The 25,276-nt window shown below is 42.4% G+C and overlaps 1 protein-coding gene across 1 annotated transcript in view; it reads left to right on the plus strand.

Moving 5' to 3' along the window:
• The window catches only part of TSNAX (translin associated factor X), a 50,144-nt gene that overhangs the window by 18,453 nt on the left and 6,415 nt on the right, over positions 1-25,276 (plus strand). The window contains exon 5 of the mRNA XM_045011022.1: positions 24,769-24,896. Coding sequence (XP_044866957.1) covers positions 24,769-24,896 — 128 coding nt within the window. The remainder of the gene's footprint in view (positions 1-24,768; positions 24,897-25,276) is intronic.

Genomic DNA, 25,276 nt, shown 5'->3' on the forward strand with positions numbered 1-25,276 from the left:
GCACTCTGCACCGAAGAAGCCCTTGGTGCCGGCGCTGACGGTGCCGGGGGCTGGAGGGACGCCTCCATAAGGAGCTGCTTGAGGCGACTGTCTCTGTCCTTACGCGTCCGCGGCTTAAAAGCCGAACAAATGGCACACTTATCTGTACGGTGTGCCTCGCCCAGGCAACGGAGGCAGGAGCCGTGAGGGTCACCCACTGGCATAGGCCTCTGGCACGTTGAACAGGGCTTAAAGCCCGGTGCCTTGGGCATGAGCCCGCACCGGGGAGGGGGAGGGAGAAAATACTCCCCCTATCCTTATCTAAACTAACTAACTATTAAAACTAACTATACTAACAGTAAAAAACTATATACAAAACCAGTAGAGAGAGCTAGGGATGTGGAGGACTACTGAGCACTCCACAGTTCCGACTGCCGTCACGGGCGGGAAGAAGGAACTGAGGAGCGGACGGGCCGGCTGGGGTATATATTCAGCGCTATAGCGGCACCACTCCAGGGGGCGCCCAGCCGGCCCGCCGGAGTTGCTAGGGTAAAAATCTTCCGAAGAGCCGTGCACGCGCGGCGCGCACACCTAACTGGAATGGATTGGAGCAACACATCTCGAAGAACAACAGTTACTACAGGTGAGTAACCGTCTTTTTTTGTATGAAAATGTAAACTTGCTATAATTACAAGTAGCACCTAAGGTCACTGTAACTGAAAGACAGGAATGAAAGTGGCAATTGACTATTGATTATTGTGGTTTAAATAATGTCATCCCAGTGACAGCACCCATGATAGTTTAATATGAAGATGTAATGGCAGGGGGCCAAGTGTTTTCTGTTCTGGATATATCAAAGGGGTTCTGGGCTATCCCTTTTCACCCTGAGTGTTGGTATAAATTTGCATTCACGTTCCAGGGAGAACAGTTTACTGGATGAGGGTCCCTGAAGGGTACCATAATGCCACAGTATTTTTCATGCACATGTGACTGAAGTCTTGGACAAGGTACAGTGGAATGGAAATGTCGCTGAATATGTAGATGACCTATTAATACATATGCAGAATTTTAAACACCACCTAGTAGACTTGGATGAGGTGTTGATGGTATCAGGCAGGGCTAAAGATTAATGAAAGAAATGCCCAGCTAGCACAGAATTCTGTAAATTTGTTAAGTATCACCTTTGATGCCAGGGGTATAAATCCAGTGGAGAGGGTGAAGCTGCCTTTACCAACTGATGTTACCTGTCTAAGATATTAAGGTACAAGCTAGTGGTGGACCATTAGCTGTGGCATACGGTCTGATGTATGAAGGAGAAACACACAAATGTCCCCTTCCTGAAGAATGTGGATGGGATCTTGTTTATTTAGGAGGAGGTGTATGAGAGAATGGGAGACAGAATCAAGAATCAGGACAGATGTGGTTTGTCAATAGATCCTCTTATTTTTAAAGGGGAAACCTAAAATGGGATTTGCCTTAATAGACCCAAAGTCAGAAAGCAAAATTCAATATGCTGTGGTACTCAATCTGCACGATACGCAGAGTTAGCAATGTTTGCTTTAGGATTGGAAGAAACCCCAATTCTACAGAAAGTAATTTTATTCACTCTCAGACTGGGTCTGTCAAGCCCTGGTAACCTGGCTTCATCGCTGGGAGATTCAGGACATGACCTCCACGAATGGGAAACCTTAAAAACATAACCTCATTATTGCAGTATATCGTCCACTTAGCCAAGCAAAGGGAAAACAACCAAAGAAAATCAAGGTAAGAGCTCACAAGAAAGGTAATGGAACAGCTTATTGGAATAGCACAGCTAACTAATTAGCTAAATAGGCAGCATGGAGAAACCGTTTTGGGGGGAAACCTAAAGAAGAGGGCCAGGTACAGGCAGTAGGTTAACCCCAAGGTGGAGCTTACAGATCATGGCCTAGTATAGTTACAAGAAACCAGTGAGGAAGTAAAACAGATTAAAGAGGCTATCTTGAGGGTAGGAAAGTTTAATAAAACAGAAGTGCAAGTGACTAAAGAAGTCTTAATCTTGATGAAAACTGGAGAAAATTGGGAATAGGTAATACCTGAATTATGTAGGATTGATTTTATGGTACTGGTTCATGATAAAGGAGGACATCAGGGAATCAGTAAAACTAAGGAACGAATCAGGTGAGATGGTGGTTAAATCAAGACCGGAATGTAGAGCAGTATGTTAACTGTTTTCTGTGTGCAGCAGTGAATGCAGATAGAAGGGTAAAGAACTCCTGGTTATCTTAAAGGCCATCGAGGCCACCACCTGTGATTCACATGGACTCTCACCCAATGACATGATTACAGGGTGGGCAGTGAGATTACCAAAAATCTGGTTTAGTCCAGTTCCTTATGAGCTTCAGCCCCTGGTTCTAACAATTAAGTGGGTTGAAAATCTAACAAAGACCATGGTGTCAGTTCATCGAACTGTAGCATTCAGTCTGGGGGATACTAAGAAGAGAATGGATAAATATTTTAATAGAACTCAGCAGACAATGGAGTACCAAGTAGAAGATTCAGCAGCAGTAAAAAGAATTGGACAGAGGAAATCATTCTCATACTGTAGGCTGGGAAGGGCCATATCACATCATAAAGCTAGTCCAACAGTTTATCTAGTATCTAGGTAAGGGGAAGAATTCTGAACAGTGGTTCCACAGTAGTAAATTTAAAACACTTGTAGGGAAATAATTAACTTATTTTCTAGAAAGGCAAGTGTTTTTAGTATCTTTAGCCTAGGGGTGATCCTTACATTGACGTGGAACATCCCAAGCCCTTGGACCAAGAACCCAAACCCACTGGCTTGGATGTGGAGACAAACTGCAGTGGTAGGAGATGGAAGCAGAATATCGGTCCAGTCCCATCTAGCTTTCCCAAGGGGACAAAACATTAGTTTTGGCTGTTGGGTATCTTTAAGAAATGCAAGGGATGGAGCTTTAGTAGAAGAACATGAACATTGGTTTGGGTGGTTGTGGAATAGGATCATAGTGAATGCTTCTGAAAGTCTCCCATAATGCCACCTAGTGGATGGGCAGCTGCCTGGAAAGGGTGGCTGAACTTCACAGTAGGTGAAGATATAGCAGGAAATTATACGTTGTTGGTTTTTTACAGGTAGGAAAAAAGCCTATTGTAGAGGACTTGTTGTTATACTGATACTAAAAGTTCCAAGGCTTACTACTCCGAGCACCGTAATCACCGGTGCCAAGTAATGGTGAGGAGCAGGTGTTGAGAGGATGATGTGATAAGATAATAGAAGCACAACCTCTACGGAGTTTAAAGCCAGTGGCCAGCAAACTGTACTAACCAACCTTCAATGGTAAATCTATACATGGAAAATTCCCCAGTGGAATTTGACTATCATGTATACATATAGAAATTGTTCCCAATTTATAGCCCCTCAGCAAAATCTGTTCCAGGATGGTCAAATCAAATCCTGGGACCAGTAGAACGACATGATCCACACAGAAGGGCTAGAGATGTAGGAACAGTTTTAGGAGGAATAGGCACAGGAGTAGAGGTATTGAATACTATGAATTTAGAAGTAATTAAGACTAAATTGATTAGCATCACTAAGGATGTGGGACAAGACCTAATGAATCAAGCAGGAATGGATCAAGAATTTCAAATATTACACCATCAGGTGTTAGAAACAAGGGACCATTGACAAATCTAATTCTGGATAAGTTAAGATCACTGGTAGATGTTCAGAGGGGTTTTAATGGAGATGAATCTTGAGATCTAGCATGCTGGGAAGGAGAATACTTGTGGAGAAAATAATTAAGGAAGTCACAATATCAGTAAAGCTGAGCGCATTGCCTGCAGTGTTAAGTAATTGGATGCAGGGTCAGGTTTCCAATTATGCTTGGTAACAGGAAGAATGGTGATCAGTTTTAACACATGGGTGTGTGCGCACCCATTGTCGTGCCAGCCTTGATCCTGCATAACGGTACTGACCAAACAGTGTATCCAGTAGTAAGTGTGGGAAAATTGATGAGTAAGTTAATCCTGCACGCCACATAAAGGCCTCAGTGGTTATTTTATAACAACTCAAGCCAGTGGCAATCAGTGGCTTTATCCTTATACCAGACTGGTGCTGGTGCACAAGGGTGGAGCTGCCAGCCAGGTCAATAGCAGCCACTGACCCAAGAATATTGGATTCATTAGAAAATGTCTGGTAGAGGGAATATTGCCAGATGGAACTAACATCTTTTACCTTGGAGAAGGGAATGTGTTTTCATTCTCTCGTGGGTACAGTGACTTTGGATGGAGAAGAGTGCCTGATAGATCCAGGTATTGTGTTAATACCGTTGAAGTTGATTCCAGTATCACTACCCTTCGGGTAGATGACATCTACTTTTGAATACCTACCGTCATGTATAAGAATGAAAAAGCGGACTTAAAATTGAATATCCACTTACAGCCAATTGATTTGCCACCATCTGCTAGACAGTTACTGCAACTGATGGACTTTTCTGAAATTGCAAGACAGACTTCTTAGGACAAGAAAGAAGAAAAGTTGCAGATTAAAGTAACTCATGAAGTCGGATGGTTGAAAGCTGTTGCACAGATAATTGAAAAGGAGGGACAAGTTAGCTGGTGGGAAATTTTCTTAGGATGGTTACCCACAGGAATGGGATGCTAAATTTCATATTACATTCAATTGTACTGTTTGGTTCATAAGTTTTAGTTATGATTGGAATGATAATGCTTGGTTGCTGGACATGATGTATGTATGTTAAAATATCATGTTTAAGGCAAGAGGTAGCCATGAGGCAAGCACTCCCCTCTAGAGATTGAACTATGATGGGCACCATGTCTTTGATGGTCCCTCTCAAGCATGCCACCTGGCAGTGATGCAGGATGGCATGGCTTCATATATTTCTGATTCAGAGAGGTGACATTTGACCTAGTCCTGGACATCAAGGTGGGGAGTGTAGCAGGAGCAGAAAGAATTCTCTTTTGTCCCCTTCCCCGGAACACCTTGGATGAAACCGACCTTGCTGCTTGCAGAGCTGAGTGTTAACTTTGAGAACATGTGACTTGCTCTGCCATGCTGATTGTTGAATAGAGTGTTAACTGTGGGTTTATCTATTCTGCCACATTCTTTGTAGAACTGAATGTTCTTGATTATAGTATTTCTTTTCTTTACTTTCTCTCAAGTGGTCAGGTAAGGGTTAAAAAATATTTTAGAAGTTGCTCTAGTTGATTGTTGCTAGTTTGAAAGTAACATTAAAGCTTGGTGCTGGGGAGGAAACCTCACTGCAGCTGTCATAGGAAAGTTATAAATAAGTAAGAGGGCATCTGAGTGAGGTGGAGGAAGAAAGGTCCAGACGGTGAATCCATTTCAGCACACTGAGCTCCGCAGTCATTGTAAGGTGAGACTTGCATTGATTGTCATGAATAAGTAGCTTATAGTTAAGGAAATGACTGTATGATTGCCCTTTGCTGTTATATAAAGTTTTGAAAGAAGACTCAGGCCATGTCTACACTTACAAGCTTACAGCAACCGCTGTATTATGCTGACAGAAGAGAGCTCTCCCATCAACACCATAAAACCAGCTCAACAAGTGGTGGTAGCTGTGTCAGTGGGAGAGCGTCTCCCACCAGAATAGCGCTGTGCACACCAGCGCTTAATGCTGGCAAAACGTATGTCGCTCGGGTTTTTTTTTCACACCCCTGAGTGACAAAAGTTTTGCCGACATAAGTACTAGTGTAGACATGGCCCTAGACTTTATGTAGTCAGCCTATGCATGACCACAGGTTAAACACTGGGTGAGTTAACATAAGAACAGCCGTACCGGGTCAGACCAAAGGTCCATCTAGCCCAGTATCTGTCTACCGACAGTGGCCAATGCCAGGTGCCCCAGAGGGAGTGAACCTAACAGGCAATGATCAAGTGATCTCTCTCCTGCCATCCATCTCCATCCTCTGACGAACAGAGGCTAGGGACACCATTCTTACCCATCCTAGCTAATAGCCATTTATGGACTTAGCCACCGTGAATTTATCCAGTCCCCTTTTAAACAATGTTATAGTCCTAGCCTTCACAACCTCCTCAGGTAAGGAGTTCCACAAGTTGACTGTGCGCTGCGTGAAGAAGAACTTCCTTTTATTTGTTTTAAACCTGCTGCCTATTAATTTCATTTGGTGACCCCTAGTTCTTGTATTATGGGAATAAGTAAATAACTTATCCTTATCCACTTTCTCAACATCACTCATGATTTTATATACCTCTATCATATCCCCCCTTAGTCTTCTCTTTTCCAAGCTGAAGAGTCCTAGCCTCTTTAATCTTTCCTCGTATGGGACCCTCTCTAAACCCCTAATCATTTTAGTTGCCCTTTTCTGAACCTTTTCTAGTGCTAGAATATCTTTTTTGAGGTGAGGAGACCACATCTGTACACAGTATTCGAGATGTGGGCGTACCATGGGTTTATATAAGGGCAATAATATATTCTCAGTCTTATTCTCTATCCCCTTTTTAATGATTCCTAACATCCTGTTTGCTTTTTTGACCGCCTCTGCACACTGCGTGGACATCTTCAGAGAACTATCCACAATGACTCCAAGATCTTTTTCCTGACTCGTTGTAGCTAAATTAGCCCCCATCATGATGTATGTATAGTTGGGGTTATTTTTTCCAATGTGCATTACTTTCCATTTATCCACATTAAATTTCATTTGCCATTTTGTTGCCTAATCACTTAGTTTTGTGAGATCTTTTTGAAGTTCTTCACAATCTGCTTTGGTCTTAATTATCTTGAGTAGTTTAGTATCATCTGCAAACTTTGCCACCTCACTGTTTACCCCTTTCTCCAGATCATTTATGAATAAATTGAATAGGATTGGTTCTAGGACTGACCCTTGGGGAACACCACTAGTTACCTCTCTCCATTCTGAGAATTTACCATTAATTCCTACCCTTTGTTCCCTGTCCTTTAACCAGTTCTCAATCCATGAAAGGACCTTCCCTTTTATCCCATGACAGCTTAATTTATGTAAGAGCCTTTGGTGAGGGACCTTGTCAAAGCCTTTCTGGAAATCTAAGTACACTATGTCTACCGGATCCCCCTTGTCCACATGTTTGTTGACCCCTTCAAAGAACTCTAATAGATTAGTAAGACACGATTTCCCTTTACAGAAACCATGTTGACTATTGCTCAACAGTTTGTTTTTCTATGTGTCTGACAATTTTATTCTTAACTATTGTTTTGACTAATTTGCCCGGTACCGACGTTAGACTTACCGGTCTGTAATTGCCGGGATCCCCTCTAGAGCCCTTTTTAAATATTGGCGTTACATTAGCTAACTTCCAGTCAATGGGTACCGAAGCCGATTTAAAGGACAGGTTACAAACCTTAGTTAATAGTTCCGCAACTTCACATTTGAGTTCTTTCAGAACTCTTGGGTGAATGCCATCTGGTCCCGGTGACTTGTTAATGTTGAGTTTATCAATTAATTCCAAAACCTCCTCTAGTGACACTTCAATCTGTGACAGTTCCTCAGATTTGTCACCTACAAAAGCCAGCTCAGGTTTGGGAATCTCCCTAACATCCTCAGCCGTGAAGTCTGAAGCAAAGAATCCATTTAGTTTCTCTGCAATGACTTTATCGTCTTTAAGCGCTCCTTTTGTATTTTGATTGTCAAGGGGCCCCACTGGTTGTTTAGCAGGCTTCCTGCTTCTGATGTACTTTAAAAAACATTTTGTTATTACCTTTGGAGTTTTTGGCTAGCCGTTCTTCAAACTCCTCTTTGGATTTTCTTATTACACTCTTGCACTTAAGTTGGCAGTGTTTGTGCTCCTTTCTATTTGCCTCACTAGGATTTGACTTCCACTTTTTAAAGGAAGTCTTTTTATCCCTCACTGCTTCTTTTACATGGTTGGTAAGCCACAGTGGCTCTTTTTTAGTTCTTTTACTGTTTTTCTTAATTTGGGGTATATATTGAAGTTGGGCCTCTATTATGGTGTCTTTAAAAAGGGCCCATGCAACTTGCAGGGATTTCACTTTAGTCACTGTACCTTTTAACTTTTTTGTCTAACTAACCCCCTCATTTTTGTATAGTTCCCCCTTTTGAAATTAAATGCCACAGTGTTGGGCAGTTGAGGTGTTCTTCCCAGCACAGGGATGTTGAATGCTATTGTATTATGGTCACTATTTCCAAGTGGTCCTGCTATAGTTACCTCTTGGACCAGCTCCTGCGCTCCACTCAGGATTAAATCTAGAGTTGCCTCTCCCCTTGTGGGTTCCCGTATCAGCTGCTCCATGAAGCAGTCATTTAAAGTATCGAGAAATTTTATCTCTGCATTTCGTCCTGAAGTGAAATGTTCCCAGTCAATATGGGGATAATTGAAATCCCCCACTATTATTGGATTCTTAATTTTGATAGCCTCTCTAATTTCCCTTAGCATTTCATCATCACTATTACTGTCCTGGTCAGGTGGTCGATAATAGATCCCTAATGTTATATTTTTACTAGACCATGAAATTTCTATCCATAGAGATTCTATGGAACATGTGGATTCGCTTAAGATTTTTACTTCATTTGAATCTACACTTTCTTTCACATATAGTGCCACTCCTCCCCCTGCACGACCTGTTCTGTCCTTCCTATATATTTTGTACCCCGGAATGATTGTGTCCCATTGATTGCTCTCAGTCCACCAGGTTTCTGTGATGCCTATTATATCAATATCCTCCTTTATCACAAGGCACTCTAGTTCACCCATCTTATTATTTAGACTTCTGGCATTTGTGTACAAGCACTTTAAAAACTTGTCCCTGTTTATTAGCCTGCCTTTTTCTGATGTGCCAGATTCTTTTTTATGTGACTGTTTATCATCTGATCCGGCCCTTACATTATACTCTTCAGTCCTCACCTGGAGATTCTCTATCATCAGACTCTCCCCTAAGAAAAGTCTGTGTCCGATCCACACGCTCCTCTGCAGCAGTTGGCGTTCCCCCATCTCCTACTTTAAAAACTGCTCTACAACCTTTTTAATGTTTAGTGCCAGCAGTCTGGTTCCACTTTGGTTTAGGTGGAGCCCATCTCTCCTGTATAGGCTCCTCCTAAACCAAGTTTCCCCAGTTCCTAATGAACGTAAACCCCTCCTCTCTACACCATCATCTCATCCATGCATTGAGACTCTGAAGCTCTGCCTGCCTACCTGGCCCTGCGCGTGGAACTGGGAGCATTTCTGAGAATGCCACCATAGGTTGGTAATACCCCTCTTACCACCTGGTTCACAGGGACTTCCAGTCTCCATTCAGGAGTAGGGGTGGCAAAGAGAAAAAGTATTGGCTCAGGGACCGATTGAAATGTGATGAGTTTCTATGGATGATAGTGCTGATGTTGGTATCTAAGGGAATGGCATACTGTCAGGAATATGCAGGAAATCGGGAGGTGAATGAAGTGTGGTTAAGCAGCAATACTGTTGGGATAGAAGAGACCAGTTTTCCCTCCTAGAATTTATCAGGAATAACCATAATTGTAAAGAAGAGTCATAAAGAAAAATCAGTGACAAAGGTACAAGCCTTATTATTGGGTTGCATTTCTAAGTCTATCATTATGACAAAAAGGTTGGATAGTTCATTTAAAAAAAACTAGAAGCTAGATTAGTTACAGTGGAGCTTGTAAACTTGCTAGATCTTTCATGAAAGTTATAATATCCAAGAAGCCTTTACATAGCTCCTAGAGTTTTAACCTTGACCTTTTAATAACTTTAAAATTTTCCACTACAAGTTAGTATTTAAAAAAAAAAAACTCTATGCACTTGTTCTTGTTGAGGACTAGTACAAAAAACACATGCACAGTTTTTGAACCAAAACATTTTTTAATAAAGCATGAATTGACAAAATAATTTTTTAAAAAGCCAGTGTCCCATATCTCAAAAGCAGCTTGTCCAATTAACCTCACACTTCCTAAAAATATTCTCCTCTGGCTAGAAATCAAACATGAGACATCCTCTCGCTCCCCACCCGACCTCTCCCAGAAAGAATAAGAAGGGGTCATAACTGGATTTGTAATGGAAACCATCTTAACCACCTTAATTATGGAGTCATGACTCTCGCTGCATAATAAAGCTGGCTGATATTTATTTTATTTGGGTATAATAACCGTTAGTCTATAAATAGAACAGTGCGAGATGCTTGGGAATATTATTTGTCACTTTAATTGTTAAATGTTTTTTTTGGGATTACTCCAAACAGTTGTTCTTTTGACTTGAAGATAAAACAATTCTGGCAGAGCACTAAAGGAGTTCCATGCTTTCCCTCATTAAGAATAGTGCTAACGGCACGCAGGATGTTTCCCTAAAGGATACTTGTATGAGCTCAAACACTGAGTATAGCACTAATATTGAACAACAAAAACTGATGCCTGTTTTCTACACTTTTCTTAACAGTACAGATTGTCCCAAGGGATGATTAAACAAGCAAACAGAGATACTGAAATAACGAGTCCCTTTTTTAATGTACAACTCTTAATTTGTTATGTTGTGAATGTTCCGCTTTGTTGATATTTTGAAAATGTTAACATTCGGAATATAGAATTCCTGCCCCTTGCCTCAATTTGTAATATATGCCAAATATATCCTGTGAGGAAATGTGTAAAGCTTCTTTAAAATTTTATCAGGAAGTCAGTCAGGAGAAGGACTGGGAAAGATTCTAGGCATAAGCTCTATAATGAAGCAGAGAGAGTAGATTTTCATGATAACTGTTTTGCCTATTCTAATAAATTAATACTATTACAACAGTATTTCTCAAACTGGGGTTGCCGCTTGTGTAGGGAAAGCCCCTGGTGGGCTGGGCCGGTTTGTTTACCTGCCCCATCCACAGGTCTGGCCAATCACGGCTCCCCCTGGCCACGGTTCACTGCTCCAGGCCAACGGGAGCTGCTGGAAGCGGTGCGGGCCGAGGGACTTACTATCCGCCACTTCCAGCAGCCCCCATTGGCCTGCAGCAGCAAACCGCGGCCAGTGGGAGCCGCAATTGGCCGGACCTGCGGATGGGGCAGGTAAACAAATTGACCCGGCCCTCCAGGGGCTTTCCCTACACAAGCGGCAACCCCAGTTTGAGAAATACTGTGTTACAAGGTTAGTAATGCATACACCAAACTTAAGCACCCAAAAATGCATGCTTTATAAATCATAAATTATATTTGTGGAAATATTTCAAAGTATATTCTGAGACTAGTTTGCATTCCATTATGCTCAAAAGATGAGACGCACTTAACAAGCTTTACCTTCTTAGGCAACTGAAAGCAAAAATTTATTATAGGGATTGAGGTAAATTAGGGTAGCCATGCATTTGATAGACATTCATACTGCATGTAGTTAGGATTTGTGGGTGGTGGAGGAGCAAATGCAGTACTTCGTAAGGACCCAATTCTAGATATTTGTCTAAACATTAAGCGGTTGGGGCCTGATTCTGATCTCTGATACATCCATGAAAGTCAAGGGACTTGTAAGATCTTCGGGACAGAGATAGTCTCTTCTGCAGGATGCCTAGAACAGTGGGCCTCTGACCTGTTTGGAGCCTCTCTGCCCTACTGTAATACAAATTAATAATAATGAGTGTAGGTAGGGCCTTGTCTAGCTGAGCTTTTTCATTGCATTATGGCTGGTGTGCCTTTACTGGTAATAGCAGTGGTAGGAACTCTTGCAAAGGAGATCATGAGTTACCATCAGTTTTTTACCACCATGTCTACACTTTCTCTCAATAGGATTAGATGACATTGTTATAAAAATGTCAGCATCTTGTCTTGACTGGTGTTCCCATGGTTGCTGTGCGTGGTGGAGCTGCAGTGATGGGTGCAGCAGTGGAATTACTTATGAAAAATCTGTGTTGACACAGCCTCAGAACACAGAATTTCTCCTCTCTAGGCACTGCCTATACTAGAAAAAGAACTACATTGTGACATTTAGTTGTGGCCAAACACAGGTTGCTCATATGAGTTCTGTCCCTTCTCTGCTGTGGTTCCTGACCACAGTGCAGCAGCTAACCAGTCATTTCGTTGCTACTGCTCATCACGACCACTAGAGGGATTGGTGAGGCTGGCTCAGGGCACCCCTCCATAGGAATAAAGGAGTCTGTGCACGTGCTTAGTTTTGGCCTCAGATTTTTAAGTAGTGTAAGATTTGTCATGGAACAGTGAATGCGACGTCACATCTGATATCCCATCCTCAGCATAGGTCTAGTGAATACTTTGGAGGAAGAACATCTCCTTTCACCCCTATATGCCATGCTACGATGTACTTGACTAGTTGTGCAATGCTGTACAAAGGGGGAAATTCCTTCTGCTCTCCTGTGTTGATCAGCTAATGCCCATGGGATTTGATTTCTCCTATTAGCATATCACAAGTGGGTAAGCTTAGCCTTTGATTACCCCCCAGCTCAGGAAACCTTAACACTTGTTTACCGCAATTGTTATTTGGTAATAGTTTTCCAGCCCCCTTTAAAAATTCATCTAGAATATTTGACTTGTTGAATTCAACAAAATGACTAAATTGTGTCACAAAAGTCAATGCAAGTGAATAGAATTGATCATGGAACATCTATCAGAGATGCTTCAAATAGGAGCAAAACACAGGTACAAGGCCACAGGTGTATAAAATTGTCACTAAGTATGAGCTTTTGTTAGTTGCCTCTTTTATCTTTGAAATTTTGTCTTTAAATTAGCTGTAAGACCAGTGCTGTCTTTATTTCTTTAGTTCAGCCTTGCAGTGTGTATGAAAGCCTGTAAGCAGAGCAGAATTGTGACTCAGTTATACAGTAGTGGAAAGGATGCTATAGAGACTATTAAAAACTCAATAGATTTTTCACCTGCTTATTTCAATGCTGAATGTATACTTTGTACTTTAGTTAACAACAAACATGGCTGCATCATTGTGTCTTCATATAGTTGGGGAGAAAAATTAGAGCCTTCACTCAAGGTGCCATTCTACTTTGGTAACTTTTAAATAAAGGTTTTTGGATAAAATAAGCAAATGCACCTCTACCTCAATATAATGCGACCCGATATAACACGAATTCAGAGATAACGCAGTAAAGCAGCGCTCTGGGGGGGTGGGGCTGCGCGCTCTGGCGGATCAAAGCAAGTTCAATATAATGTGGTTTCACCTATAACACGGTAAGATTGTTTGGCTCCCGAGGACAGCATTATATTGGGGTAGAGGTGTATATAAACAAAATACCAACAAAGTACTAGAACATGCAGATATGAGCATTTTAGTACCTCAAATAAACTACTGCAGCATATACAGCAGAATCCATCCTTAAAAAAAAAAAAGAGGGTGGGGAAGAGAAGTGGGAGGAAGGGAACACAGAGGAATTATAATTCTTGATGGTGAGAAAGCATTATGTTAACTAGCAGAGGACCCCTGAGGAGCATACCATAATCTCACATAACATATTTGGGTCTTGACATTTTCAGTGGTTTAACTAATATGATATTACACCAGTATACTTAAACCAGTGCAAAAGGCTCTGTTGATATGCTTATTTCAGTTTAGTTTGTCACTTAAGAATCTGTTTAAATGGAGATAAACATTTCTTAAACTGCATTAAGATTGTTTATGCAGGTTTGCGTTGGTTTAACTAAATCAGTTCAAAAGCTGATTTGAGTAAATCTAGATGGAGCAGCTTGCCTGTGTGGACATGGCACAAGTTGTAGTCTCTCCTAAAAGTTGTTTCAAGACTCTAAAAGCTGTATGACTCAACATGGTGTACTGACTCAATCTTTGAAGAGTTGCTACAGTGAATCAAAACAATAGCAAATAAAACACTTTTAAACTTAAAGGCCTCTATGAAGATTTTGGTTTAATGCTCTGTTTGGACATGTTAGCTGTCTCCATTGTGCAAGGGCCAGTGTTTAGTATTATCATAGCTCTTTTTTTTAAAAGCTGTTCTCACAACAGGATATCCAAGTCACTGGTGTCTGAGGAAAGCTGGCTCTAGATTCAGCTTTTTTTCTGTATGCAGTTATAAAATTAACCTTTGACTTCACTCCATCCCCAAATATGTAAACCTTAGGACACTCCCACAGCAAATAAGCAGCTGGTGGATAGTTTTACAGAACTTGAAGCTTTCATATAATCAACTTCAGTTTCTAGCACTTATCACTGGAAACAGAACTTTGTTAATGTGAATCTAATAAAAGCTATTTTCCTGAGTCTGCAGAAAACCTGAATTGAAATAAAGACTGAAAAGGGTGAACTGCCATATTCATCTTAACAGGGGTCAACTCTGAAATCTAATGATCACATTTAAACTAGGGCTGCTGATTAATCGCAGTTAACTCATGTGATTAACTCAAAAATTAATCAGGATTAACAAAAATTATCAAGATTAATTGGTTTTAAGTGCACTGTTAAACAATAGAATACCAATTGAAATTTATTAAATATTTTGGTTGTTTTCTACATTTTGTATGTCTTATTCTATGTTGCAATTGAAATCAAAGTGTATATTTTTTATTATAAATATTTGCACTGTAAAAATGATAACCAAAAGAAGTGTTTTTCAGTTCCTCATACAAGTATTGTAGTGCAATTTCTGTCGTGAAAGTGCCATTTACAAATGTAGATTTTTTTTGTTACATAACTGCACTCAAACAAAACAATGTAAAATTTCAGAGCCTATAAGTCCACTCAGTCCTACTTCTTGTTCAGCCAATTGCTAAGAGAAACAAGTTTGTTTACATTTACAGGAAATAATGCTGCCCTCTTCTTATTTACAATGTTATCAGAAAGTGAGAACAGGTAATTTGCATGGCACTTGTATAGCCGGCAATGCAAGGTATTTACATGCCAGATATGCTAGACATTCATATGCCCCTTCATGCTTCAGCCACCATTCCAGAGGACATGCTTCTATGCTGATGACACTTGTTTTAAAAAAAAAAAGTTAAATTTGTGACTGAACTCCTTGGGGGAGAACTGTGTGTCTCCTGCTCTGTTTTACCCGTATTCTGCCATATATTTCATGTTATAGCAGTCTTGGATGATGACCCCAGCACATGTTGTTCATTTTAAGAACACTTTCACTGCGAGATTTCTAAAAGATTAGCTATAGCACTTGACCCAAGGTTTAAGAATCTGAAGTGCCTTCCAAAGTTTGAGAGGGATGAGGTTGATCCTTTCAGAAGTCTTAAAAGAGCAACACTCTGATGCAGAAACTACAAAACTCAAACCACCAAAAAAAATCAACCCTCTGCTGGTGGCATCTGACTCAGATAATGAAAACTAACATGCATCAATCTGCACTGCTTTGGATTGTTATCAAGCAGAACCAGTCATCAGAATGGACGCATGTCCCCTGGAATGGTGGTTGAAGCATGAAGGGACATATGAATCTTTAGCACATCTGGCACGTAAATACCTTGTGACGCTGGCTACAACAATGCCATGAAAATGCCTGTTCTCACTTTCAGGGCACATTGTAAACAAGAAGCGGGCAGCATTATCTCCCACAATTGTAAACAAACTTGTTTGGCTGAACAAGAAGTAGGACTGAGTGGACTTGCAGGGTCTAAAATTTTACATTGTTTTATTTTTTTAATGCAGTTTTTTGTACATAATTCTACCTTTGTAAGTTCAACTTTCATGATAAAGAGATTGCACTGCAGTACTTGTATTAGAGGAATTGAAAAAAATTTTTGCTGTGCAAATACTTGTAATCAAAAATAAAGTGAGCACAGTACACTTTGTATTCTGTGTTGTAATTGAAATCAGTATATTTGAAAATGTATAAAATAAAAAATATTTAAATAAATGGTATTCTATTGTTTAACATTGCGATTAATCTCGATTAAATTTTTAATCATGCGATTAATTTTTGTAATCACTTGACAGCCCTAATTTAAACATTAATGCATTTGACTATTTTAACTGCTGTTTGTGTTAGGAGAAACATCCAGTTAATTGTCTGGTCCGGTTGGATATTCCAGTAGTTTTCTAATTTTGTTATCCTGGGGACAAGTTTACAAGAGAAATCCTCTGATTGACCCACATCAACCCATTAATTTGCCATTGCTTTATCACTGTTTAATTTTGAGGATCAGGAAAGGCACCCCACTCTGCTGGTGGCGAACACTAGTGTATTCCAATTTTTTGAAAGGATGTTCCACAGGAGCCCAGTTACAGGTTTTAAATAATAGGGATGAGGGGGTAGTTTAGTGGCCTAAACATCAGATTAACCTTTCCAGATCAATACCTATATTGTCTGTAGGTTCAAATCCTAACAGACACATTTCACATGACACTCACTCATTTCCTCTTGAGTGATGCCCTGCCTTCCCCCTCCCATCCTGCAGCACTGCTGATATCTCATTCCAGTTGAAGTGCAAGGAGTGAACAGGATTTCCCCTGCTGTTCTTTCTGTGGCCACTGTGTGGTGGCAGTAAGCCACAGTACTGCATTTCCTATTGCTGCATTCAGTGCCCTGCGTCCTGCTGCACGATGTAGGAGGGAATCAGCACTGTCTCGTTTAGCCATCTCCCAGCAGTGGCAGTATTAAGAGATTAAGGGTGGGGAGAAGAGGAAGACAATGAGAAAGAGAATGGAAGGAAGCGTGGGGAGAAAGAATGAAAACAAGACTGAGGGGGAATAGGAACAGACAAATAATATGCAGGAAGAGAGAAAATAGACCCATTATTGCCAACCCTGAGAGCTCAAGAGTTATGAGTTACTGGCTGAAAGCGTGAGATTATAAAAATGTTCTACATTCAGAATTTACACTTAAAGTTTAATTGGCTATGTTTTTTGGTCTCCTGTTTTTTAATCTTAAGAAGGTAGCCCCTCAGACCCAATTTGGGTGCAATCATTTCAAGCTGAAATTTCAGTATGCAAATGCAGAAATGTGATTCCCTACCACACCTCAAGCAGTCAGAGGGAGCTTCCATTTACCTACTCTAATCCCTCAGATTGCGCAGCTGCAATTCTGTCATTGTCCATCCCCTTCCCATAGCACTGGTCTGTCTCCTTCACAGCTTCTTCCCTTAATCTCCAGTCTCTCTCCTCACCCTCCTGGCTCCATCTTCCTTTCTGCTCCTCACAAATTCCTACTTCTTGTGTGTAATCCTCTGGCAACATTTTATGTATTTGCAGTTTCCAGCTATACTAGTAATGTTGAGATGACTGTCTGTTTTAGGGGGCATGCCCTAGTTGCTCCAGCTTTAAGATGAGATGAATCTTGAAAGAAAATTAGCACCAACAGTAATGCAAACTGAAAATTTGGCTGTTTGTTTAGATTTCAATGGGGAGTGACAAGAAGTGTGCTGCTAAAATCTGTTGTCGGTTTTGGTCTGTGAATTGGGACACTGTAAGAACTTGCTTGAAAATCTTCCTGCTGAATATTTCTACTGAATGTATTGGGACTGTGTGCAGAAGATGTCTGCTAGAAAAAAATTACTGAGTCTTTCAGTTTTCAAAATGCATGAGAACGTTAGCATAGCTCATTACCTGCCGTTCGTTGCATTTCTCAAGTAGGAGAACTGAAGGTGATCAAAGATTAAATGAACCATTTTAACATACAGTAAATGTAATAAAACATGCCAAAACCTCTTCTCAGTTCTGGTACACTGTATTTGTAGAAAGTGCTACTAGAAATAATTATAGAAATCTTTAACTGGACTTTTCCGTGTGGGTACAGGGAAACCAAAATAAATTACATAAAAGCAGCCTTATAAACTACTGTTACTGGCAGCACAATCCATAAATAATCCTATTTTGGAATAAATCCAAAACAAGAGCAGAAGGGGAAAAGTATTGTTGGATGGAATAGTGAAATGGGATGGAATTTTTCACCTTGGGGATTATTTGCTGAGAGTAGCGGATGTCCTTCCATTAAGCTAAAACATAATATATTTAAACATCCTTTTACCTGCACATAAAAACACCTTATTTCAAGGTCATGGGTCATTTAAATGTCATCTTTGAACTACTTTTGGCAGAGAGGGGACTTTTAAAAAGCCTTATACCAGGGGTTCTCAAACTTCATTGCACCGTGACCCCCATCTGCCAACAAAAATTATTACATGACCCCAGGAGAGGGGACCAAAGCCTGAGCCCACCCGAGCCCTGCCACCCTGGGCAGGGGAGCCAAAGCCCAAGCCTCACTAGCCAGGGCTAAAGCCCTCAGGCCGTGGCTTTGGCCCTGGGTGATGATGGGACCTGGGGCTGAAGCCTAAGCCACAAGTCTAATGCCAGCCCTGGCAACCGCATTACAATGGGGTCATGACCCACAGTTTGAGAAACGCTGCCTTATACTATGGTCAAGTAAGATTATTTTTATGGAATAAATAGCAAAGTAGAGCTACCAGGGAGCCCAGAAATGCTATTGGAAATGGAAACAGCTCCAAATGTGTGAGTAATTTTGAGCTACCAAATAAACTAGACATATTTGGAAGACGATAATATACAGGACATTATGTAAGCATAAGTCTTACAATTCTGAAAGAAGGGGACTTAACCAAAATCATGGAAGGGTTGAATGAAAGTAAATGGCAAAGCAGATGTTTTTGTTTAATGCTTCTGTGTGAAAGTTAGTGAAAGTGAAACAGTTAGGCGGTATGAGAAGTGGGAGTTGAGAGGTATGTGGGGATGATCAGGATGTAGGACAAAGTAAAGGAAAGAGAAACACGACGTGTGTGGGAGCAGGAGGTAGAAATTAAAGAAGGAAAGAGGAAGCTGTGGATGGGTGAATTTAGGGAATGAGGTGGAGTGATCCAGGGAATGATGAATAGGGAATTTGGGAGCTTACTTGATCTCTTTTGGCAGAAATACAGTAACTCCTCACTTAACGTTGTAGTTATGTTCCTGAAAAATGCAATTTTAAGTGAAACAATGTTAAATGAATCCAATTGTCCCATAAGATTTAATGTAAATACGGGGGGGGGGGGGGGGTTAGGTTCCAAGGAAATTTTTTGGGGGGCAGACAAAAGGCATTATACTGTGTACTGTACAATACTGTTCTGTGGTTGGGAAGTGCCCCTCGCTTACCCCACACAGGCACAGCCCGCTGCAGGCAAGGACGCTAGGAAGCACCTTTGCAGCAGCAGTGGCAGCTTCCCTGGAGAACAGGCTCGGATTTTGTCGAGAATGCTCCAGGCCCATCTCTTCCTGTGCCCGCTCTACTCCAGGCCCACCTCTTCCCACTCCCAGTCCATCTTCTCTCCAGAGCACACCACCCCCCCCCCCCCCCCCCAAAGTCCTAAGCGCCTCCCTCCCCCGCCAAAGTCCTAAGCACTGCCAAACAGCTGTTTGGAGGCACTTAGGGCTTTCTGGGAGGGAGGGGGAGGAGCGGAGACTCAGCGCCTCCCTGCTCCTGCCACTCCCTCCCAGGAAGTCCTAAGCCCAAAGTGCTGGGAGGGAGGGGGAGGAGCAGGGAAGCCCTGTGTCTCCACTCCTCCCCCTCCCTCCCAGAAACTCCTAAGCGCCACCAAACAGCTGTTTAGCAGTGGGGGAAGCGCTGAGAGGGGAGGTGGAGAAGCGGAACTTGTGCAATGCTCCCTTCTAAAGTCACTGCTCTTCCACAGAATCTTACAAGCAGGCAGCCAAATGACATTATAAAGGAGCATTGCACAACTTTAAACGAGCATGTTCCCTAATTAAGCAGGGACGTAACATTGAAACAATGTTAAGTGGGACAATGTTAAATGAGGAGTTAACTGTAGTTGGTTAGGTCCCTGATCCTTCGTTCCCCTTGATTGTCCAGTCCAAAGACACCAGAAATGTGCTCTGGCAGAGGTTCCCATGTGTAATGCTGCTATATATATGTGGTAGCTCACTGCTTAAATACAGAATTAGAGAAAATGTCATAATGAATTGTTGGTCACATAACACTGCATCATAACTGAGTACAAGATGAGCCTGGGAAAAGATAAGTGATGAAATCCAACAGTTTCTACAACTTGTAGGTTAATAAACCTTTTAGGGGATTCTGATTGAGCACATTCTTTTTAGCAGCCTTTTACATTCATGCTCAAAATGCTTCATCTCCATTGTAGATTTTTAGGTGTAGCCTTAGATTGTTCTAGCTTTTTCTCCCCAGTCACAGGGGGCATAATCAGAGGCAGCCTCTAATGGCTCCTCACCAGTGAAGAGCATTTTAGGTGGCTTCTGAACACTGAACTATTTCCCTTATCCTGCCAGAGTCATAAAAAAAGCATTAAAAGGATACAGTTGTTCTTAAATATCCTTGTTGGTCATACTAAGCCTTTTATTATGGCTATAGTATGACAGGCCTTCTATAGGCTGATCTTCCCCGCCCAAACCCTCTCTCTGTCACCCTCTCGATCACATTGAACATTTTCCCTGTTGCTCATATCCATATTCTTGGCTTTATTTTTTGACTCCGACCTTTCCTTTGATCCAGGCTGCATCTTCCTGCACAACATCTCCAGGAGTGAAATCCTGGTCATGCTGAAATCAATGGCAAAACTCCCATCAACTTCAGTGGGGCCAAGATTTCACCTCAAGATCGAATCTCTCCTCACTGCCCACACTACCAAAACTCTTGTCTAAGCCCATATCATCTTGTGCCTTGAATACAGCAGTCTCTCCTCTCTGGCCTCCTACAAGTGTATTCAAAATGCAGCTGCTAAGATAATTTTCCTGGCATGTTGCTGTGACTGTCACCTTGCTTTTTTAACTCTCTCCTTTGGCTCTTTATCTTCCAACATGTCAAGTACAAACTTCTTGTCTGCATTGTCAAAGTTCTTCACTTTTTACCCCCACCATGTCTATCCGTTCTATTACCTTATTGCCGCGGCTCTCAACCTTTCCAGTCTACTGTACCCCTTTCAGGAGTCTGATTTGTCTTAAATACCCCAAGTTTCACCTCACTTAAAAACGACTTGCTTACAGAATCAGACATAAAAATGCAAAAATGTCAGCACACTGACTGAAAAATTGCTTACTTTCTCATTTTTACAATTATAAAATCAATTGGAATATAAATATTGTACATAATTTCAATGTATAATATATAGAGCAGTATAAACAAATTATTGTATGAAATTTTACTTTGTTCTGACTTTGGTAGTGCTTTTTATGTAGCCTTTTAGAATACTAGGCAAATATCTAGATGAGTTGACATACCCCCTGGAAGATCTCTGCATACCCCCAAGGAGAATGACTGCCTTACACTCTACCAAGCATGCCAGCCTCAATTGCCTGCTTATGGGCACTTCCTACATACTTTCCGCAATTCAGCCCCTTACAAAGAAGGACAAAACTCCCAGTCCAAATCTGTAAAGCTACCAAGACTTGATCTTCCTTCAAGTCCCTCTTTAAATCTCACCTCTTCTGTAGTACATACATACAGAAAACTTCCATCTGGTAACTGCTAAGCAGGTAGTGAGTTGTGTTTACTACAATTCACTACAAATTATATACACAGCTAATCTGTGCTAAAACAATATACTATTTGTTAGCCCATCTTTTCTCTTCCTGCTTGCCCTACTTGTTTGTTTTATCTACCTGTTATGTCTTGCTTTTTTAAGTTGTAAGCTCTTTGGGGCAGGATCTATGACTTATATCTCATATGTTGCTAGAGAACAAAGCCCCCACCTGGTGATACTGCAGTATAAATTATTAATATTAAAAGATCCCCTGGACAGATGTGAATTTCTAACTACAGGATGTAAGGAATGAATCAGTTAATTGCTGTGATATATCTTGATTTTAGTAAGGCTTTTGACAGTCATGCATGACATTCTCATAAACTAGGGAAATGGTCTAGATGAAATTACTACAAGGTGGATGCAAAACTGGTTGAACAACCTGTGATGTGGTACAGCTTACCATTGCGGCACCCCCTGCTGGCTGTCCTGGGGTTCAGCTCTGCTAGCCAGTGCACCCTCTTCTGGTGGTGTCTCACCACTGTCACTCCCAGGAACACAGCATCCGCTTCATGACACAGCTCTCCGGCTGTGCTGCACTCTGTGTTCCTCCTTCCTGGGGACCTGCAATCCACTGTCCAGCCACTTCCCTCAGCAGCAACTGCTGCTCAATGTCTGGCCACTTCCTCAGTGGCAAATGGCAGGGGAGGGGAATGGACCCAGGCCCACCCACTACTCTGGGTGCAGGCCCAGGGACCCTGTAGATGGCCACCACTTGCTGCATCCCCTCCAGCTCCTTAATAGAGCTCCCTGACCCACTTCCCCACAGCCCCAGCACCCTCTGTGCCTTTGCCAGGACCTCAGACTGCAGATCCCTGCAGCCCCCCAGGAGCTGCCTTTTGCTCCCTCGGTCTCTGCCTGCAGTACTGCTCTATTCAGGGTGCTTGCTGCCTTCAGCCTGCAAGGCAGCCAGTCTTCCTCCCTCTTCAAGCTCCAGGGAGTGACTGAAGGTGTTTTGTCCTGCAGCTCTTCTTATATGAGCCTGCTGGGCCCTGATTAGCTGTCAGTCCTTCTCTGATTGGCTGCCTCCTGCGCAGCCTCCCAAGGGCTCTGTTAACCCCTTGGAGCCCTGTGTGTGGCAGGCGCCCCATCACATACCCGCTCCCTTAAGACCAACTGCCCTGGTGGTGGGAGGTTACCTCCCCTGCTTCCCCCACAGCTGTGCTCGCAGAGTGTCCCTCTGCTGTCTCAGCTTCTCCACTAGTAGGAGCAACTTGTCATTCTCCTCCCTGGTGTCCCTAAGTGTCCTTGTGTGCGCCTCTGCGCTGTCTTGTGCAAGGCCAGCTCAGTGGTTTTCAGCCTCTCCCATAGCCCTGGCCCTTGCTCTGCTGGCTCTCCCAGTACCCCTTCTCCCAGGGTCTGAGTTACCAGCTCCCTTCAATTGGTCTCTGTATAAGTCCCCATATCTTTCAGCTGGATGTCTAAGGGACTCTTCCTTCTTTTCCGTTTCTCCTTTCTCTCCTGCTCGGCCCCTTTGGCCTTCTCCACCATCTTGGTGCACCCCCTCTAGGTATCTGGCACCTCTTTCTGTTCCTTTCTATCTCCCTTGCCCTTCTGCTGGCTCGGGTCCCCTTTCTCATCCCCAATCGGGATGTGCCATTCCCTGAGCTCCTGTTCTGTCTGTGAGGGCACTTCCTCTTCACATGCCCTGATTTCCCACAGGCGAAACAAGCATTCCCCCTTCCTTTTCTCTTCACAGGTTGGGGCCCTGGGGGTTTCCCTGCGCTCTTTCCCTTGGGGATAGACTTCTCCTCTTCCCAATAGGGGCATGCTCTCTTGAAGTGTCCCCTCTGCCCACAGGCATAACACTGGCCTGCTTGGCCTGACCCTGGGACCTGGCTTCTTGCCCCAGGCTTCCTGGCCCCGATCACCTCCTGGAGGGTCTTGAGCAAATAACGCTGCTCTTCCATTAGTTGCCTCAGGCATTCCTGCAAGTATCTCTGCCTCCCACTGATGCCGCTGGTTTTCCAGGATCTGCTTCACCAGGGTCTGAATCCTTCTTGGTTGCTCTTCAACTCCCTTCATTGGAAGCGGCATCTCTGAAGTCCAGCCTGGGAAGGTACACCTGCCTTCTGCCAAAAAGGCCTCTGTACACGGCAGCTCCATAGTTCCTTTACCCCCCAAGTATCCCTTAAATACAATTTCAAACTCCTCTTCTAACAAGGGCAGCTGTCAAACAGTCTCTGAGTCTCTCACTCAGTCCCCTTCCCTCAGGGGCAACCAAATGCACACATTCTCCACAACATGTGATGTGAAGTGACTCACCACTGCGGCGCCCCATGCTGGCTGTTCCAGGGATCAGCTCTGCTAGCTGGTGCACCCTCTTCTGGTGGTGTCTTGCTACCGTCCCTTCTGATCCAGGGACCCATGTCGCTCCCAGGATTGCGGCATCCTCTTCATGACACAGCCCTCCGGCTCCCCCTGTGATTTTTAAGAACAAGGTAGATATATGATGAATGGTCTGGGTATACTTGATCCTGCCTCAGCATGGGGGATGGACTCGATGATCCTTTGGGGTCCCTTACAGCCCTGCATTTTTATGATTCTGTGATTTCCTACAAAAGAAGATGTGGGAATCTTGGGCTTAAATCAATACTTTCCAGTAATAACTAGATGGACCAATGCAAATTCACATTTCTTCATCGTTATTTAGAGAACAAAAATCAAATTTTCTTGCAGCTCTTGGTCCTCACACTATGCACCATGGCTCTGTGCCTCACTTAGTCAGTTTCACCACAGGCTTTGTTGGAGAAAAGAACAGCTAGAAAGACTCGAGAGAGAAAAATTACCTGGAAAATTGGTCTTTTAGCCATTGTGTGTATTCACTCATCAGAAATACTCAATAGTGGGGATTTTATCTGAATAAAGAGTGCAGTGTCAGGCTTAACATTCCTGCAAATGCTGCTGTTAACGGAAACTTTTTTTTCCTGAGCCTTTCAACTGTGCTATTCATTTTTTTTTCTGTCAGAGAAATAGTCTGTTAAAACAAGTTTCTTACTACCCCACTGTAAGGAGCTGCTGTTTAGTAAGAACAGGCCCGAGAGGTCAGTCAGAGCAGTATCATGCTTTATATTACGATTACAAAAGCATCTGGATGGGAAAGAGGATCTATGCATAATGTATCCTTCTGAATAAAATACACTGAAAATGCATATCAGCCATGCTGTTGGTTTAATGTCTTGGTTTGTATATGGGGGAAGCATATTAAGTTAATAAAATTATGTATTCAGTTCCCATTTCTGTCTTTTGCGCCATTTTCACTTTCCTTTTGCAGGTGACCTTGAAAATAATCTTCTAAAACATTTCTGTAATTGTAATCATGGATCTCTGTTGAGAAGTTTAATTAGTTTGACTGTTTTGCTGTTCCTACAGGGCTTCAGGAATATGTAGAGGCAGTATCTTTCCAATATTTCATCAAAACACGATCATTAATTAGTGTTAAGGAGATCAACAAACAGCTAATATTTACAGTGGAAGACAAAGAAGAAGAAACAAACACGGTAAGAATTGTTTTGTTCACATGTGATGAGTTAGATTTATCCACTTTTATTTTCAAAGAAACCTTCCTATACTTAGTATTTCTAATATATTTATCACATATTGTAACAGCTTCTGGTGATCGTTTCAATTTTTATTTATAGGAAGCAAGCTCTTCATAAATACATAGTTGTGATTTCCTTGGTAATACGACATGCTAGGGCAGAGGTGGGCAAACTACCGTTCTCCCTGGCCCCTGAGCTCCTGGCCCGGGAGGCTAGCACCCTCCCCCGCAGCCTCAGCTCACTGTGTCACCAGCACAATGCTCTCGGCAGCAGGGCAGCGAGCTCCTGGGGCAGCGCAGCTGCAGAGCTCGGCCTGACCCAGTGCTCTGTGCTGCGCA

The sequence above is a fragment of the Mauremys mutica genome, chromosome 3 (assembly GCF_020497125.1).
Source record: "Mauremys mutica isolate MM-2020 ecotype Southern chromosome 3, ASM2049712v1, whole genome shotgun sequence".
NCBI lineage: Eukaryota > Metazoa > Chordata > Testudines > Geoemydidae > Mauremys > Mauremys mutica.